Source organism: Elephantulus edwardii, unplaced genomic scaffold (assembly GCF_000299155.1).
Source record: "Elephantulus edwardii isolate Elephantulus edwardi_28Jun2011 unplaced genomic scaffold, EleEdw1.0 scaffold00447, whole genome shotgun sequence".
NCBI lineage: Eukaryota > Metazoa > Chordata > Mammalia > Macroscelidea > Macroscelididae > Elephantulus > Elephantulus edwardii.
Window position 1 is genome coordinate 637827 of NW_006400197.1, and position 18396 is coordinate 656222.

The window sequence follows — 18396 nt, forward strand, 5'->3', positions numbered from 1 at the left end:
CCCAGCATGATGTCCCTCTCCAAAGACCTGTCTCTCCTTACAACATGTCCAAAGTATGTCAGGCGAAGCCCCAGAATCCTTGCCTCCAAGGAGCAGCCTGGTTTAATCCTCTCTACGATGAATCTATTTGTTTTCTTGGCAGTCCATGGGTACATTCAGTACTCTTCTCCAGCACCACAGCTCAAAGGCGTCAATTCTCCTTCTATCCTCCGTAGTCCTTGTCCAACTCTCTGATGCATAACAAGTGATTGCAAAAACCATGGCCTGTATCAGGAGCACCTTAGTCTCCAGAGAGACACCATTATGGAAAAAAACAAATTACCAACCCCTGATCTAAATATATGTAACTTAATATTTTGGCATATGTTTTTTTAACTTTGAAAATTCTTCTGTTAGATTTTAATAATTGACATTTGAAAATGAAAATTTTCTTTGTCTTCAACAGAGAAGATGGTGAATTAGAAGATGGAGAAATAGATGATGCAGGATTTGAAGAAACTCAAGAACAGAAAGCAAAAGAAGGTGAAAAGCAGAAAAATGAGAAAGCATATAGAAAATCAAGGAAAAAGCACAAGAAAGAGAGAGAAAAGAAAAAATCCAAAAGGCGAAAACGTGAGAAACACAAGGTTAGTTAGAATCTACTTTGTTTTGGTAAATTGTATTAAATATCAAATACTAATGAGCCATCTCATCCTGTAGGATTTACAGCCTCCAAAACTCACTGCAGGGTCAGCTGTGAGTCTATTCTGGCTCAGTGGCAGTGAGTTTGAGTTTTAATAGTGGTAGTATGCTGCACTGCAGTCCCAAAGACATGTGGCTTAAATCCACTGCTGCTCTGAGGGGAGAAGGATAGGCAGTCTCCTCCCCTGTGATTTACTGGCTCTGAAAACCCACTGGAGTGTCAGCTTGGGCATCATCTCAACTGGAGAGTTGGTTCTGACTTATGGGCACACAACAACAACATACATAATGTAATGAATGTTGTTGTTGATTATCTTCGAGTTGAGCATGACTCATAGTTACCCTGTGAACAAAAGGCTTGAAGCCCCTCTACAACTATCGACGTTTATCAAAGTTCATGGGTTTCTGGAGGCATGTTATTTAGGAAGTGGATGCCACCCCTGCTTCCAAACCTGTCATAGTATCTTACTGGTTTTATATGCCATTGAGTTGCTTGTGATGTATATCGACCCTATGTACAGCAGCTCTGAGCCCTTCCCTTTCCTGAGCCAGTCTCACTAATTCCGACACACCAACCCCCATTGCCCCAGTAGAATATATGATATGCAGGGCTCACATCTGTTGTTCATAGGATTGCTATGAGTCATATCAGACTCGAAACTACCTAACGACAACAGCAAAATGTGGTATAATATTCTCTCTTCCTCATTATAATCTTAATAGGAGGAGATTATCCACCTTTCTCCCTCAGAGAAGCTGGTGGGTTTGAACCACCTGCCTCTGGGTTGACAGTGCTTCTTCTTACCCACTAGGTCATCAGAACTCACTAGTGTCCCCTAGGATATTAAGGACTAGTTGGAGTTTTTGACTAAACAAGCTTATCTACCTACCTAGTTAAATGGTTTTCCTTTCGTAAATGTAATATATTTGTTTATTCCTTTCAGCACAATTCTCCATATAGTGATGACAGTTCTGACTACAGCCTTGCTTCAGATGTTGAACGTACAGAAAGTTCCCATAAAAAAGGATCAAGTTTCTGTAGGGATTATAACATTCCATTTCCTCAGGTATTGCCTTTTAAAGAGCAAATTAAAGCTTTTCATTTTATGTCTTTGCTTTTTAGTACTTTGAAAATCATGTTTTATAAGACATATGTTTGAAATGTAAAATATTTGAAGATAAAGAATGCATAATGACACTATTTATCCAGAACTATTAAGAAAGGAGGGAGCTTTGGTGGCTTAATGATAAGGGATTATGCTGCCAACCAAAGGGTACATGGATTGATTCCACTAGGTGCTCTGTGGGAGAAAGATAGGCAGTCTCCTCCCCTGCTGGAGTGTCGGTTCCAACTCGATGGTATTCAGCAACAACAATATTAAGAAATTAGATGGGATTGAATTTTAAATATGTGATAACTACCTTCTTAAGTGTGAATGTAGTTTTGATTGCTTTGAAAAATAATATAAAATGTTACTTTGCTTTTCATAAATACATTACACTGTATCAGGCACAGTCCTTAATATGAATAGGAATTATTTTCTCTGCTAGAAAAATATTATATTCTCAACAAATCAGTGTAACTATGTGGAATGGTTTTCTGAACTCTTGTTTTTGTTATTCTATCATTGGGCTTCTGCTTGTCTGTCTGTAAGAGGGCTCCATTCCTTTCACTACTTTAGTGTTTCTGACTCCATGAGAGATGGGCAGTCTCCTCCTGTGTTTTTTATTGTCTCTGAAAACACACCGGAGGGTTAGCTATAAGTTGTTTCCTATTGGATGGCACAGAATAAAAATGATCTCTTGTGATGTTACAAGCCAAATTACTGTGTTTGAGTTAATTCTAAATCTGACTTACTGTTTTTCTTTATATTTAAGATTGTTTATTAAATGATCACTAAGTGAATAGAATTTGAATCAGAATTCCCCTTTCTTAAAAATTTTGAAGAACTATATGACTTTTAATAATTTTATCAAGTTAGGTGAATATTCTGATATATGTCTATTAATTGTGAGATCAATGGTAGATATTTCTGACAACATCTTTATTCATTAGAAATACTGTTGTTGTTAGGTGAGTGGACTCTCGCATATTGACCTTATGGACAGTGGATCAAAACCTTGACTGATTCTGTTCCATCTTCACAATGTCTATCAACCGTCATTGTTGTCAGTTCATATCATTGAAAGTCTGCTTCTCTTTTTCTGAACCTCTGCTTTCCCAACATGGTTTTTTCCCCCAAGTACTGGGCCCCCTGATAACATGCCCAGAGTGCGTGAGGCAGTGTACTCTCCTTGCTTGTAAGGAGCACTGTGTGTCTCCTTCTTTTGGCAGCCTACTAGATACTCTGTATTCTCTGATAACACCACAGTTCAAAGGCATCACTTCTTCTGTAGTCTTCCTTGTTCATTTCCAGTTTGTTCATGCAAATTAAACAATTGAAAATACATTCATGATTTGAGTCAAGTGCGCCATAGTCTTTAGTTTTTAAACTGACAACTTTTTTTGTGTGTACTTTGAAGAGGTCTTTGATAGAAGAGTTTTGCCGTCCAATAGGTTATTTGATTTTTTTAAGTGCTTTTACCATGGATGTTGATTGTAGATCCAAGTAGGATGAGAACATCTTCTCAATTATCGTGACGTTGTCTGTTGGTTCAGTTGTGGGGATTTTTTTTTCTTGATGTTGAAGTGTGCAATACATATTGAAAGCTGTGCTCTTTGATCCTCTTCAGTGTTTCAAGTTCTCTTCATTTTCAACAAGCAAGGTTGTGCCTTCTTCCAGTACAAACGCTACGTTCTTCTTCATATAGTCCAGCTTCTCAGTGTTTTAGCCCAGTGTACATATTGAATAGTTTTAGTGAAAGGATATAACTCAGATGTATACCTTTTCTGCTTTTAAACTATCTAAACCTTTGTTCTGTTTGAATAACTGCTTCTTGGTTCATGTGCAAGTTCCGTATGAGTAAAATGAGTTAAATATATTTAAATCCATCCAATTCAGGGATCATTAATTTGGTGCCTAAATTTTGTCATTTACAGTGGGATTAAAAAGAAATTAGTTAGTAGTCCTTTGGGAACACTTCCAGTGAACAAAAAGATGCTTATGATAAACAGACAAATCTATCTTGGAGGAAGTGCAGTCAGAGTGTGCCTTAGCAGCAAAAATGGTGAGCGTCTATCTTACTTCCTTTGGTCATGTTATTAATTGGAGGCCAGTCCCTAGAGAAGGACATCATGCTTGGAAAAGTGAAGGGTTAGCGAAAAAGGGAAAGACTTTGAGTGAGATGGACTGACACACTGACTCAACAGTGGGCTTGAGTACAGCAGAGATTGAGAATGGGACAGATTGGGTTGGGTTTCATTCTCTTGTACATGGGTTCACTGTGACTCAGAGTCCACCTTAATGAGACTTTTGTCTCAGATAATGAAACATTTGGAATATCAAGTAATGAGATTTATAACCTCTGGATTCAAAGTTGTTATTGGACATCCAGAATACTTAACAGTAGTAACATTATTGTAATAAACAACTAGCTTTGCCTTCTATAGAAAGAGGCCACTCTGAGGGACAGAATTATTTCACATGCATAAACATAGTACACACTTGTTTTAAATACCTCATATTCTTTAAACATTATACATCTATTTATTGTCATCATATATTGGCTACTCTGTATCACCACTAATGGCATAATTTGTAGGGAGTTGTGCTGGTAACCTGAAGGCCCTTGGTTTGAATACACCAGCAGGACAAAGATGAGCAGTCTCATCCTGTGTGGTTTACAGCTTCTGAAAACCCACTGAAAGGTCAGCTAGGAGTCATGCAATGAGTTTTTTAAAAAATATCACCACAGATACAATGTTGTTATTTTGTTTCAAAAATAAGTTAAAGGAATTAAGAAAAAATGAATGATACACATTCATTTCCAGTGTTCATTTTTCCTGTAGATCTAAGTTTCTTTCTTCCTTCCTCCCTCCCTCCCTCCCTCCCTTCCTTCCTTCCTTCCTTCCTTTCTTCCTTTTCTTCCTTTTATTTCTTTCTGTATCTGCACAGGTGTGTACACTGAGCGTTGTGGTGCAGAAGAGACCTACTCCTAATTCATCAACATAATTCAGTTCTAAAAACTAGATTGTGGAGAATGACTACATCCCTAAATAACTTCCAAATTACATCCTTATGTAATTGTCAAACCACTAATAGTCATGGCCCAGAAAAGTTGACATAGAACCTTAACCATCACAGCCAGTGTTACTCCTCATAGTCAGTGCCACGTCACAGTGTTACCCCTCATGGACAATGTCATATCACAGACAGTGTTACTCAGAGCTAGGACCACAACACTGCCAGTGTTACTTGCACCATGGTGTTCATGACTGCCAGCAGTAGTGCACAAAATAGTTGATATTTACTAGTTGTCATAAATGGGGAGTACTGGATAGTGAGAAAGTTGATAGGTGAAGAGAAGGCATATAGAACTGTAAAAAGAGTACAAATGGCATGAGGATGGCTGAGTGTGACCTCCAATAATTTCACAAAGGAGAACACTTGAACACTTCTATCAATAACATCCACAGTACGAAAGCAATTCCTACGCAGCCAGGCTTGTCTTTACTCTCCTGCACCTACTTCTACCAACTCTAACAAGAAACAGCCTTCCCAAAGTTCCTGCTGCTCTAGCACTGGGTCTACAGTCTGTCTTAGTGGTCACATAGCACCATAGTGCCCGTTACGGACAATGATGGTGAAGCTTCAACTCACATACTTTGTGCATGTTGTTAGAAGAGGCTATTCCTTGAGAAATTACATCATGCTGGAAATAGAGAAAGAGAGCAAGACCCTCAGTGAGATGGACTGGCACTGGCTGCAGTCGTGGGCTCAAGCTGTGTCAGAGACGATGAGGATGGTGCAGGATAGGACAGAGTTCAGATCTGTTTTTCATAAAATTGCTGAGTCATACTCAGCCACACCTAACACCAAGAATTATTTACAGTTCAGGTTGAAACCAGATGTAGTTTTTCACTCAGGACAGCTTCTCAGGCATGCACATAGGCCCTATTATCTTCAGATTCTGGGCTGTAGTGATAATGGGCTTAGATCAGTGGTGATTAGTTTTATAAGACACAATGTATTAGAATTGATTGTATGAAATACATTGTGAATTAAGGAAAGTGTGAAACACAACTGTTTACGAATTTTGTATGCACACCAATATTTAATAAAAAGACAGCTCTGTTCTTGTTGTTAGGTGCCCTCAAGTCAACTTCAGTGTGTAGCTAGTATGAACAGATCTGAACCTTGTCCTATCATCCTCACACTCACCTTCATGCACAGTCCTGCTGTTGGAAGCATTATGTCATCTCATTGATGGTCTTCCTGTCATTCTCCAGCCTTCTACTTTTCCTAGTGTGATGTCTTTTTCCAAGATCTTGTCCCTCTTGACAACATGCCCAAAGTAGGTGAGGTGAAATGTCACCGTCCTTGCTACTAAGGAGCACCCTTCTTGACTTCCCCCAAGACAGATTTGTTTATTCTCTTGGTAGTCTACAGGATATTCAGTACTCTTCACCAGTAACACAATTCAAAGGCATCTGTTCCTTCATCTTCCTTATTTCTTGTCCAACTTTCCAGTGTATAGGAAGTAAACTAACCTTCTTGCTTTGTAGTACTTTGGAGAGGTTTTTTTATATTTTCCCAATGCAATACAGCCTTCAGTTTCTTGACTGTTGCCACCATGGACATGGATTGTAGATCCAAATAAAATGAAATCGTTTACAATGTGAGTCTTTTATAAAGTTACTATGATGTTTCCTGTTGGTCAACTGGTGAGGATTTTTGGTTTTTTAATAAACAGATGAAATAGTATTGAAGGTTATGTTGTTTGACCCTCTTCCGGAGAGCTTCAAGGCATCTTCATTCTGGAGTCAGGGTTGTGGCATCTACATAAAAAAAGTTGTTGATGAGCCTTCTTCAGTCATGATTTCAAGTTCTTCAGATAGTCCAGATTCTGGAATGATATGTTCAGCATACAGATTAAATAGGTATGGAGAAAGAATATCCTGACACACACTTTTCCTGATGCAGCATCCCTTGCTCTGTTCAGACAACTGTTATTTTGTCTATGTATCTGTTTCACATGAGCAAAATTAAATGCTCTGAGATTTCCAATTTTTTTCAGTATTATCCATAATTTGTTATTATCACATAGCTGAATGCCTCTTCATAATTTATAAAACACAAGTAAACATATGTCTGGTAGTCTCTGCTTTCAGCTAAGATTCATCTGACATCAGCAATGATATCCTTCATGCCATGACCTCTTCTGAAGCCACCTTGAATTTCTGGCAACTAGTGATGCACTATTATTATGTCTCCAGCCATATTTTTGTCACTAAGTCCTTATTTTCCCCATAGAATTCTTCAGTATTGCAATTTGTTTTTCTTTCTTTCCCCCTTTTGCGTATAAGTCACGAGTTCTTATTAATGTATCTTCATTGCATGTTTGATTAATTTTAAGCTGCAAAAAATGCAAAAAAACCCTCAGTTTCTTCACCTTTGTCTTTAGTAATTGGTATGTGTATATTTGAATAATAGTTGTGTTAGCAATTCTTTGAATTGTGTATGGATAGATAGTACACTGTCATAGCATTATAGTTTAGGTAGATCTTGAAATGCCCTTTTGACAATGAATTGTACCCCATTGCTGTTCATTTTTTCATTCTTGGCATAATATATCAGATGATTGAATTAAAATGATCAGTAGTAGTCCATTTCAGCTCATTAATGCCTAGGATGTCAAGTGTTAAGTGTTCTATTTAATTTTTGACAGTTTCTTAATTTTCCTAGGTTCATTCCTATTTCATACCCTCCATGTTCAAATTATTAATGGATGTTTGCACCGGTTTCTCATTTTCAGTCTTGTTACATCAGCAATTCTAGGTCCTTCATTATGTGAAAGTTTTACTCCACCCTCCATGCATGTCATTATGGTAGACTCTGCTTCAAGGAGGCCGATCTTCCCCGATAGAATCTTCCAGCACTGTGTCCAGAAGTGCTATTCTGTTACTCATTTAGTTTTTTAAAGCCTGTTATTTAAGAAGTGGATGACAAACCCTGCTTTATATTTTGTCTTAATCTAAAAGCTCTCCTGAGACTTTTCCATCATGGATGACCCCAGGAATAGACATCATACCAGTTAACAGTATTTCAACAAAGAGTTGCCACCCTGGACGTGCTCACTATGTTGTGTCAAATCTGGAGGACAGCTACTTAGCCAACTGATTGGAAGAGATCCATATTTATTCCCATTAAAAAAAAAAAGCTCATTCAACCAAGTGTGGAAATTATCTAACAATATTATTAATATCACACACAAGCAAAATCCTGCTGAAGATTATCTGAAAACTACTGGAACAGTACATCAGTAGAGAACTGCTGGGTGTGCAAGCTGGGTTTAGAAGAGGCTCTGGCTCTAGGGACATTATAGCCATTGTTAGATGTATATTAGCCAAAAGCAGAGAGCACCAGAGGTATGTTTATCTGTGTTTCATTTACCATGTAAAGGCATTTTTCTGTGGATGTCACAACAAATGTGGCTAACCTTGAGAAGAATGGGAATCCCAGACCCTTAACTGCTTATATGAAGCCAGTACTTGGATCAGGAAGCAGTCGTCAGAACCGAGCAAAGACTCACTGCATGGTTCAAAATCAGGAAAGGAGTGCATCAGGGATACATCCTGTCTCCATACCTTTTCAATCTATACAAAAAACAGATCATCCAGGCTGTATGAGGAGGAAGGTGGCATCAAGACTAGGGGAAGATTCATCAAGAGCCTGCATTATGCAGATGACATAACCTTACTTGCTAAAACTGAGGAGGACCTGAAGCATTTGCTGCAGAAGGTCAGGGACTGCAGTCTTCAATATGGATTGAAGTTCAACATCAAGAAAACAAAGATTCTTACCACTGGGCCAATTGGCAGCATCGTGATGGATGGAGATGAGATTGAGATTGTTGATAATTTCAGCTTGCTTGGTTCCACAATCAATACTCTTGGCACCAGCAGTCAGAAAATCAAAACACGAATTGCACTGGGAAAATATGCTGCCAAGAACATTTCCAGACTACTGGAGAACAATAATATCAACCTAGAAACTAAAGTATGCCTGAACCAGTGCATGATCTTTGCATTTACTTGCTGTGCATCGGAGAACTGGGATGCTAGAAAAATCAATGCCTTTGAGCTGTGGAGTTGGAGAAGAGTACTGAATATACCATGAACTGCTAAGAGAACAAACAGGTCTGTCTTGGAAAGGGTAAAACTGAGCTGCTCCTTGGAGGCAAGGATTTTGAAGCTCCATCTGATATATTTTAGGCATGATGATAGGAGGGACTGGTGCTTGAAGAAGGACATCATGCTTGGAAGGGTGGGGGGACAGCACAAGAAAGACCTTGAATGAGATGGGTTGACGTAGTAACTGGAGTAATGGGGGGCCAAGTGTGTCAGAGACAGTGAGATTGGCTCAGGATAGGGCAGGGTTCAGAACTTGTACATAGGGTTGCTATGAGTCATAGGCCACGTGACGGCACATAACAACAACAGCTTCCTGAAGCACAGCAACACACAAGCCACCACAGTGTGGCAGAAACCAAGAGACAAGTAATGGGAAGCTCTCTTAGCTCGGGTTATTATGGAATCCACCTGCTAGTCCTGAAGCTTGAGTCAAGACCCCTTCCTCTGGGTTTTTGAGAAGATAATCCCCACATCAGCTCAGTCTCACATTGCTGTCTGGGTCTCTGCTGCTGCTTGTGTATAGGTCCCAGTGAGGTGTGCAGGAGTCTCTGATACTGAAGATAAGGTGCCGTATTATCTGCTGCTGCTTCTCTCATGGTAGTGAGATCCTACTTTCTGTTGCTGAACCTGGTGAAATGGCAGTTTACTAATCTCATCATAATAGTCTTCACGCCTTGTTGTTCATGTGGACAAAATCAAAGGCAGCAGCCTAGGAACCCGTTTTGAAGAAGAAACTCACTATAACAGAAGAATATTTTGTAAGATAATTTGAAGCCTAGGATTTTTTTCCTCATTAGAAGTTCTTCACTTGGTCCTAGGTACATAGGAAACAAACTTTATTACAGTTTCAGGATTTGGGACTTTTCTGGACCAACTTGGTTACATTGAGAGCTCAAACTGGGCAGTAGCCTTGAGTCAAGCTTTGAGATTCCCCCAGAATTGAGGAATGACAGCTACTAGGGCTTTCACTCCTATAAGACTCTGAACTTTATCTATTGTTTGCATTCATTAAAGGGACAATCAGAAGTACCACATTCCCCTTTTCAGCTGATTTTTCATGATGAACCAGTGATCTTCAAAGCAAAAGCAGTTCCACATGCTGTTCACATCTCAGGATTTTCATCTGCTTGATTTACATTAATCCAATAATCCTTCATTAATTTTTCATCTGTCTCATGCATTACAATGGATTTATAAAAAAATACCTTTTTCCATCTTTACTACTTTTTTCAAGGTTAAGTCTGAATTACTAAGTTTACCATTTGAAAAAGAGAAAGTTCAGTACCATTTAGCGTCAGCACCCTGACTATTAGAAAATACCCTAAGTAAAATTTCAATTTTTGGAGGTAACACGTATCTATTTTCAATCTTAAACAATTCCAGACTTAAAACTGAATATTGAATTAATATACAGCAGTTAAATTAGAGGACAAAATCTCCTACAGACATTCTAGCAGTGTATATAACCACTTAGCAAAGAAATCAGAGCAGTTATATATTTTGGTAGAATTTATAGTCTTTTAAAAACCATTTCTAGTCTTTCAGTAGGCCTTGAAGAAAGAATACTTGTTAGTGATTTGTTGACTTCAGTGATAACCATTCATAGCATAGAAGGTGTAGATCTTCATCCACTTAGTGCTTCCTGGAGACTGGACAACAGCCCTTTTGGCACAAAGAGCTCAGCTGTGACACGACAGGTGGTGCTTATGCCAAAGTGTCCCATATATCACTTCCAAAATTTTTCCCTGAGGAGCGCTGGGATGAAATACTTGCTTATGTTAGGAGGCTGTTAAACATATTTTTCCATTTGGATAAACTTTGGTTATTGTTGTTTGCCGTTGAGTTGTTCAGAGTTGACCTTCCAGAAGGTTTTGAGAAGCTATAAATGGCTCAAGAGGGGATTGGCCATCTTTCCCCTTTAGAGTTAGTATATTTGGAACTTTGGAAGCAAGTCAGCTTAATGATTTGCCTTTTCTGAATCATGTAAGCAGTATAATTATTAAGCAGATAAACAGTGTACTTATTAAGTAAGTTTAAGAATAAGAAGATTTACAAATACACAAATAAAAAAAGGCTCAGTGGCTAAAATAAATTGTAAGCATTATTTAAAGAAAGCAAACCATCATGGTTTCTTAGTTGGCTTACACGTGTAAAAAGAAATTCTCAAAGAGCATTGCCACAGAAATTAAGCCATTTTTTTCTTCTTTTAAACAAATCACCCTTTTCTTGCATTATATAAAATTACCGTATCATGTATTTGTAAGATGACAAAGAGTTGAATCTTTATAGTCCAAGTAGATCTAGGAGAAAGTTTTTGTATTTTAGAAAAATGTACAAAGTAAAAGTATTTTAAAGATAGGATTATAGGTGTTTATTCTGTGAAGGAATATAACGGCTATAAAAAATTTCAAAGATGAAAACATAATCACAAGAGAAAAATTTGGATTTATCCATTAACAGAATAAATTTTAATCCTGAGACATTAAAATATGCACGAAGCAGTAATAATACTTTATTAATGGAAATAAAAGCTGTTCAAGTTGTGTTTTTATAGTGACTTTAATGAAATATCAGAAATACTGTCTTTTGGCTTCACAGATAAGTTTCTCCAAAGTGTATATAAACTTTAAGAAGTACTGCTGAAAAGGAAGTTCGTAAAGAGACAGTGCTTTTGGAATTGATGGGCTAATTGATTTCCTTGGTCACTTTATGTATTTCCCCTCCATTTTATATTAAATATTATTGTTATTGTTACGTGCTGTTGAGTCGCCTGCGACTCATAGCGACCCTATATACAACAGCCCTAAACCCTGCTCTATCCTGTGCCAATCTTACTGTCTCTGACACACCTACCCACATTACCGTAGTCACTGAATCATTCCATCTCATTCAGGGTCTTCTTCTCTTGCACTGTCCCTTCACCCTCCCAAACATGATGTCTCTCTCCAAGGTCTGGTCCCACCTTGCAACATGTCCAAAGTATATCAGACGAAGCTTCAGAATCCTTGCCTCCAAGAAGCAGCCTGGTTTCACCCTGTCTCAGACAAATGTGTTTGTTCTCTTAGCAGCCCATGGTGTATTCAATACTTTTGTCCAGCACCACAGTTCAAAAGCATCAATTCTCCTGGTTTCCTTAGTCATTGTCCAGCTCTCACATGCATAACAAATAATTGCAAAGACTATGGCCTGTATCAGGTGCACCTTAGTTTCCAGACTGTCATTTTTGCTCTTCAGTACTTCAGAGAGGTCTCTGACAGCACCCTTTCATAGTGCAGTTTGTCTTTTAATTTCCTGACTGCTTTTACCAACAGTTTGATTGTGGAGCCAACCAATCTAAAGCTATTAACAATCTCAATCTTTTCCTCATCTATCATGATGCTACCAATGAGTGCAGTGGTGAGAATCTTTGTTTTCTTGATGTTGAGTTTCAGTCTGTATTGAAGGCTGCAGTCCTTAACCTTCTGCAGCAAGCGCTTCAGGTCCTCCTCACTTTCAGCAAACAGGGTTGTGTTATCTGCATAATAAAGGTTGTTGATGAGTCTTCCTCCAGTCTTGATGCCACATTTCTCCTCTTAGAGCCCAGCCTCCTGGATAATCTATTCTGGATATAGATTGAAAAGGTATGGAGGGAGAACACATCTCTGACATACCCCCTTCCCAGTTTTGAACCATGCAGTGTTTCCCTACTCTGTTCTGACATCTGCCTCCTGGTCCAAGTATAGGTTTTGCATTAGCATGATCAAGTGTTCTGGGATTCTCATTCTTCTCAGAATTAGCCACAGTTTATTGTGGTGCACACAGTCAGATTCCTTTGCATAGTCAATGAAACATACATAGACATTCCTCTGGTACTCCCTGCTTTCAGCCAAGATCCATTTAAATTTAGCTGTCATATGCCTTGTACCACAACCTCTTCTAAACCCATTCTGCACTTCTGACAGTTCTCTGTTGATGTGCTGTTCGGGTAGTTTTTTGATAATTTTAGCAGAATCTTGCTTGCATGTGATACTAATGATATTGTTCGATACTTTCCATACTCTGACAGATCACCTTTCTTTAATGGGAACAAATAAAAATCTCTTCAGTCAGTTGGCCAGGTAGTTGTACTCCAGATTTGTTGGCACAACTTGGTGAGCACATCCAGGGCAGCATCTGTTTGTTGAAGTATGTCACTTGGCTTTGTTTTTTTGCCAATTCTTTCAGAGCATCTTGAACTTCCTTCATCACCACAGGCTCTTGCTCAAATGTTGTTTTATGAAATACTTCTGTGTCCACCAATTCCTTTTGGTACAATGACTCTATACACTTTCATCTTCTTTCAATGCTTCTTGGATCTTTAATATTCTGCCCAAAGCATCCTTAAGTATTGCAACTTGAGGCTTGAATTTGTTCTTTTTCAGTTCCTTGAGCTTAAGAAATGCTGAGTGAGTTCAGCTCCTTTGGTTTTCCGACTCCAGCTCTTTGCACATTTACTGCAAAGTAGTCTTCTTCTGCTGCCCTTTGAAACCTTCTGTTCAGTTCTTTACTATCTCGATTTCTTTGCTTTGCTTTGGCTTCTCTGTGTTCTAGTGCAATATTCAGAGTCACTTCTGACATCCATCTTGTTCTTTTCTTTCTCCTCTTTGTAATGACCCTCTGCATTTTTCCTGGATGATAGTCTTGATATCCTCCTACAGCTCATCTGATCTTTGCTCATTAGTGTTCAAAGCCTCAGAACTGTTCCTAAGATTGTTTTGAAATTCAGGTGGGATAGACTCAAGGTTATATTTTGGTCCCCATGGATTTAATTTTGCTTAGCTTCAGCTTGAACTAGCATATGAGTAGTTGGTGGTCTATTCCACAATCAGCAGGTGGCGTGGTTTTCACAGTTGATAGTGAACTTCTCCAGCTGTTCTTTCCACAGATATAATCAGTCCAATTCCTGTGCATGTCATCAGGTGAAAACCATGTGTATAGCCCGCATTTATATTTCTTACAAGACATATTTGCAATGAATAAATCATTGATTGTACAAAATTCTATCATTCCATCTTGTCCATGTTGTCCAACTACTAATCTTTCTTCTCTGTTCCCAACTTTTGCATTCTACTCATCCATTATTATTAATGCATCTTGATTGCATGTTCAGTCGATCCCTGACAGCAAAGGTTGTTAGAAGTCTTCTATTTCCTCTTCTTTGGCTTTGGATGTTGGTGCTTATATCTGAATTACAGTGGTATTCACTGGACTTCCTTGTATGCATATGGCTATTATCCTGTCACTCACAATACTGTATTTTAAGACGGATCTAGAAACAACTTTTTTAGCTATAAAAGCTACCCCATTTTTCCTCATGTTTTCATTTTCAGCATAGTAGAGCATATGATTTATTGTCTGATTCAAAATGTCCCATGCCAGTCCATCTCATTTCACTAATACCTAGTATGTCAATATTTATGCATTCCATTTCTTTCTTAGCAATGTGTCACTGTCATTCACCTATTGGGGCTAATTTCAATCACTGCCTCTCCATTGAGTTTTCCAGGGCAAAGAATCACACTGGAGGAGACTGCTGGTATTTCTCCTTAGGAGGAATACGTTGGTGGATAGAATCCCAGAGTCTTTGGATTAGCAGCACAACTCTATATAGACTTTGCCTCCCAGACAGTTTATGGTATTTTCCTGAATTTTATTAATCACAGCCTCAGGGAGGATTCCCATTCAGAACACCATTATTATGTTATTGTTGTATGCCATAGAGTTATAAACTACCCATACCTGACCTTCCAGTGGGTTGTCAGAAACAACAGTCACTAGGGAGAATATTACCCATCCTTCTCCCACAGAGCAGCTGGTGGATTTGAAGTGCACGCCTCCATGATTGCAGTGCACAGGCCACCAGAGCCCCTAACATTATTACATCACACTTAAAATGCACTAAACTGAAAATCATCTTGGTCTGAGCAGTGGTAGATCCTCAAGTTGTAGCAGCTAATAGTTCTAGATCCCCAAGTGAGCAATTTATTCAGATGCTTTTCATGTTAGGGAAAACTCTACTTTTTCTATAAGACTTCAGATAGAAACATCCTCCTTCTATAAAATTTTTCATGCATAGTTTTTATTAAGTATAGCATTCCTCTTTGAATTTTTCAGTTAGAAAAACAGAAAATAATTTTCTAGGCCACTATCCTCCAAAGCTAGTCCACTTGCATTTTCCCATGTTTAAAAAAGGACTTCTTTGCACTGCTTTGTGCAGCAGGTATTTATTATGATGTGGATTTTAAGTATTCTAATATATAACATATAGATATTATCATGAGATATGAAAAAGAGATCTAAAGCATGTATGTTTAAATGCTTAAGAACATGACAACAGCCCTTAGCTTTTTCAACCTAGTTTTAATAGTATTATAGATAATACATTCTAATCATGAGACAAAATTAACCATCTTTTAGGCTTCTTTCTCCTAACTTTTTGTGTGGGAAAAATGCCATTTTTACCATCAACTGCTATATATAAGTGAAAAATCCTAAAAAAAAATAATTGTCCATTTTCACCTAGCGTGGACATATATCAGGAAGCTACATGACATCACAAAAAGATCAGCACAACAAAAAGTTTAAAAACAAAGAATATGATGAATACAGTACCTACAGCGATGACAACTTTGGCAATTACAGTGATGACAACTTCGGAAACTACGGTCAAGAAACAGAGGAAGATTTTGTTAAGCAGCTAAAACAATACAGACAGTCTAAAGAAATATCAAATACTGCTTTAGGATCATCATTTTCTAAAGAGCTAGGGGAAAAGCAGAGGATTAAAGGATACCAGCAAGGTAAGTTTGAACTTGACTGTCTGCTTTAGAACATGACAAACTTATTAAAACAAATGATTATGAACTAAAAGCTTAGAGATCTGTTAGCCCATTCTCAAGATCAGTTAATTGTTGTGGTATGTGAAGCTGTTTTCCTTTATTTTCCAAAACTTAAAAAGTGTACAGATAACACCAATCTACCTGACAGCATAATATCTTTTTTAACAGTGCATCTAAATTCCAAAATCAATCTCCATAATAGTCTATGTGTTTCCTACTGCCAAGGGGGCCCTTTGGAGTAGTGAGAGAAGACATTCACCCTGAAACCTACAGCGTCCCTTTTCAGCAGGAAGTAGCTAAGAGAATACGCCATCCCCTTTTCCTTATGAATCAGGGTGAAGTCTCTCTCAGGGAGGAGTGATAGGGAATGGCAAGGGACACACTGACAAAGGAGATTAATCAGAACTGGCTTTGACAAGCACTGTGGCAATTGGACAATTAAAACAGACATTGGGGGGGGCGCGAAAGAAGAACAAACTGGGGATGAGGGTGGAGAAAACAGTGCAACAATGAATGAATGAAAACCCCAAATCTCTGTAAATGTTCATTAAAACTAATAAAATTTAATAAAAAAATAAAAAAAGATACAGTAATATTTTTAAGGTATATAAAGCTATAACAAGATTTTGTTGTTAGGAGTCCTCCTTTTTATTCTTTGTGTCACTGTACTGGGAGAAAAAAAAATCAACCCCAACCCAGCTTTTTTTTTGCAATTGTTGCTGGTACTTTCTATGTATTGCTTTATATTATTGATTTGTAAGGACAGGAATGTGCAAAATCAATTTTTGTTAAGCTTAAATATGGCAAATATCTTTGCTATAAAATTGTACATAGGACTAGGAACATCCTTTGAGATTGAAAAAACTAACATAATGTCAAGAAATTACTGGAGTGATTACCTAGTCATCTGCTGTGTTGAGGCATATGGTCCTTGGAAAAAGGGCAAGATAGTAGCTGGTAACATAATGAAGAAGCTGTAGTCCATGTAGGACTCATTTTAGGCTTAAGCACTGACCACTCAGTATGATTGTTTCTAGCATACTAGGCCCAGATGAGGCTGAGGTGAGATAATGAGCAAAAGCAGCACTCTTAAGTAAATGTTGTTTTAGTTATCTTTTAGAAAAGGAAACAATGATGAGTAAACTATTATTTCTCGGACTATTTATTCTTGATTCCTTAGCAAATTTCCATTGAAAAAGTGTTAATGTAGTCTTAACTAAATTAAAGAGCATCTATACTACAGGGTGATAATTGGGTCTGTTTCTTCCTGGAGGTGAGGTGTGGTAGGATCTGGATCAGCTCACTTGGAGAGAGGACATGCTCAGTTCTTCTCACCTGAGATTTCATTTCTTTCAAGCTGTACCTTTAAAGAATTCCATCTTAAACTTTATTTTTGGCATTGTTTGTTCCCCATCACTCTGTGAATTATGAAAACAATATATGATCCATGTAGAAAATTAGAGGACAAGGAGAAAAAAAATCAAAGGTAAAGATAATTTTCATTCCTGCCACTCAGTATTTACTACCAATATTTTTTATTTATATTCTAGAAGATTTTTACCATTATGTTAAAAACCAGTATATACTTTTATGATTATTCTTCTTTATGAGTTACAGTTCAGTCATTATTAAGTGATTGAGTAATTTTTATTACTTCTCTTATATTAAATAGATAAACATAATTAGTCCAACAAATTAGTGGGATTGCATTTCACACATTTTAGTGTGAAATGTGTTTCCCCAAATTTTCTCACATAGAACTTTATTATTATTTGAGGGAGAAAATAGGTATATTCTTTTTATTGTGATTTGAGTGAAAGAAAGTTAATAAGACAAATTGGTTTTTTATTTAGCCACTCTTTAACATTTTGTTTTATGACATTAATTATAATACAGTGTAACTGTACTGTTCATTTCCTCTCTGTAGTTACCAGTTTTATTAATCCTTCTGTCCTTCTCCTTCCTGCATGCTGTACCTTACATGTGGGCACTGTTAGTCTTTTGACTTTATGGGGCTGTTTATGCTGAGGCATGAGTGCCTCTGGTGGCAGTGTTTCCCGTAGGAGCCTATTGTTTGGTTGAAAATTAAGCCATTGTAGAGGGAGAGTGGGCTGTGACTTTTTTTCTAGGTTTAAACGGTGACTTAAGACACCCTGGTACATTTTTTTTGCCATGGTAACAGCAGTCAGCATATCATAAAATGTATTGCTGGGGGGAAAGTCTGCTGTCAGAGACATCTCCAAAGTGCTGAAGAACAATGATGTCAGTTTAGAGATTGTTGTAGTTATGTGCCATCGAGGCACCCACAACTTACAGCAATCCTGTGTATAACAGCTCTGAACCTTGTCCTCAGCCAGTCTGACTCCGACACACTGACCCCCCACTGCCCTCATTACTGTGTCAATCCATCTCATCCAAGATCTTCCTCTCCTGCACTGTCCCTCTACCCTTCTGAGCATGATGTCCTTCTCTACAGACTGGTCCCTCTTGGCCACCTGCCCAAAGTATGTGAGATGGAGCTTCCAAATCCTTGCTTTTCCTCAAGGTCTGTTCTTCACCAAGCTC

At 38.0% G+C, this 18396-nt stretch overlaps 1 protein-coding gene across 1 annotated transcript in view; it reads left to right on the forward strand.

Moving 5' to 3' along the window:
- Positions 1 to 419: 419 nt before the first annotated feature.
- Positions 420 to 18396, forward strand: part of ZC3H6 (zinc finger CCCH-type containing 6) — a 68940-nt gene continuing 50963 nt past the window's right edge. Inside the window, exons 1-3 of the mRNA XM_006902767.1 lie at positions 420 to 626; positions 1626 to 1748; positions 15516 to 15792. Of these exons, the coding sequence (XP_006902829.1) occupies positions 420 to 626; positions 1626 to 1748; positions 15516 to 15792 (607 nt within the window). The remainder of the gene's footprint in view (positions 627 to 1625; positions 1749 to 15515; positions 15793 to 18396) is intronic.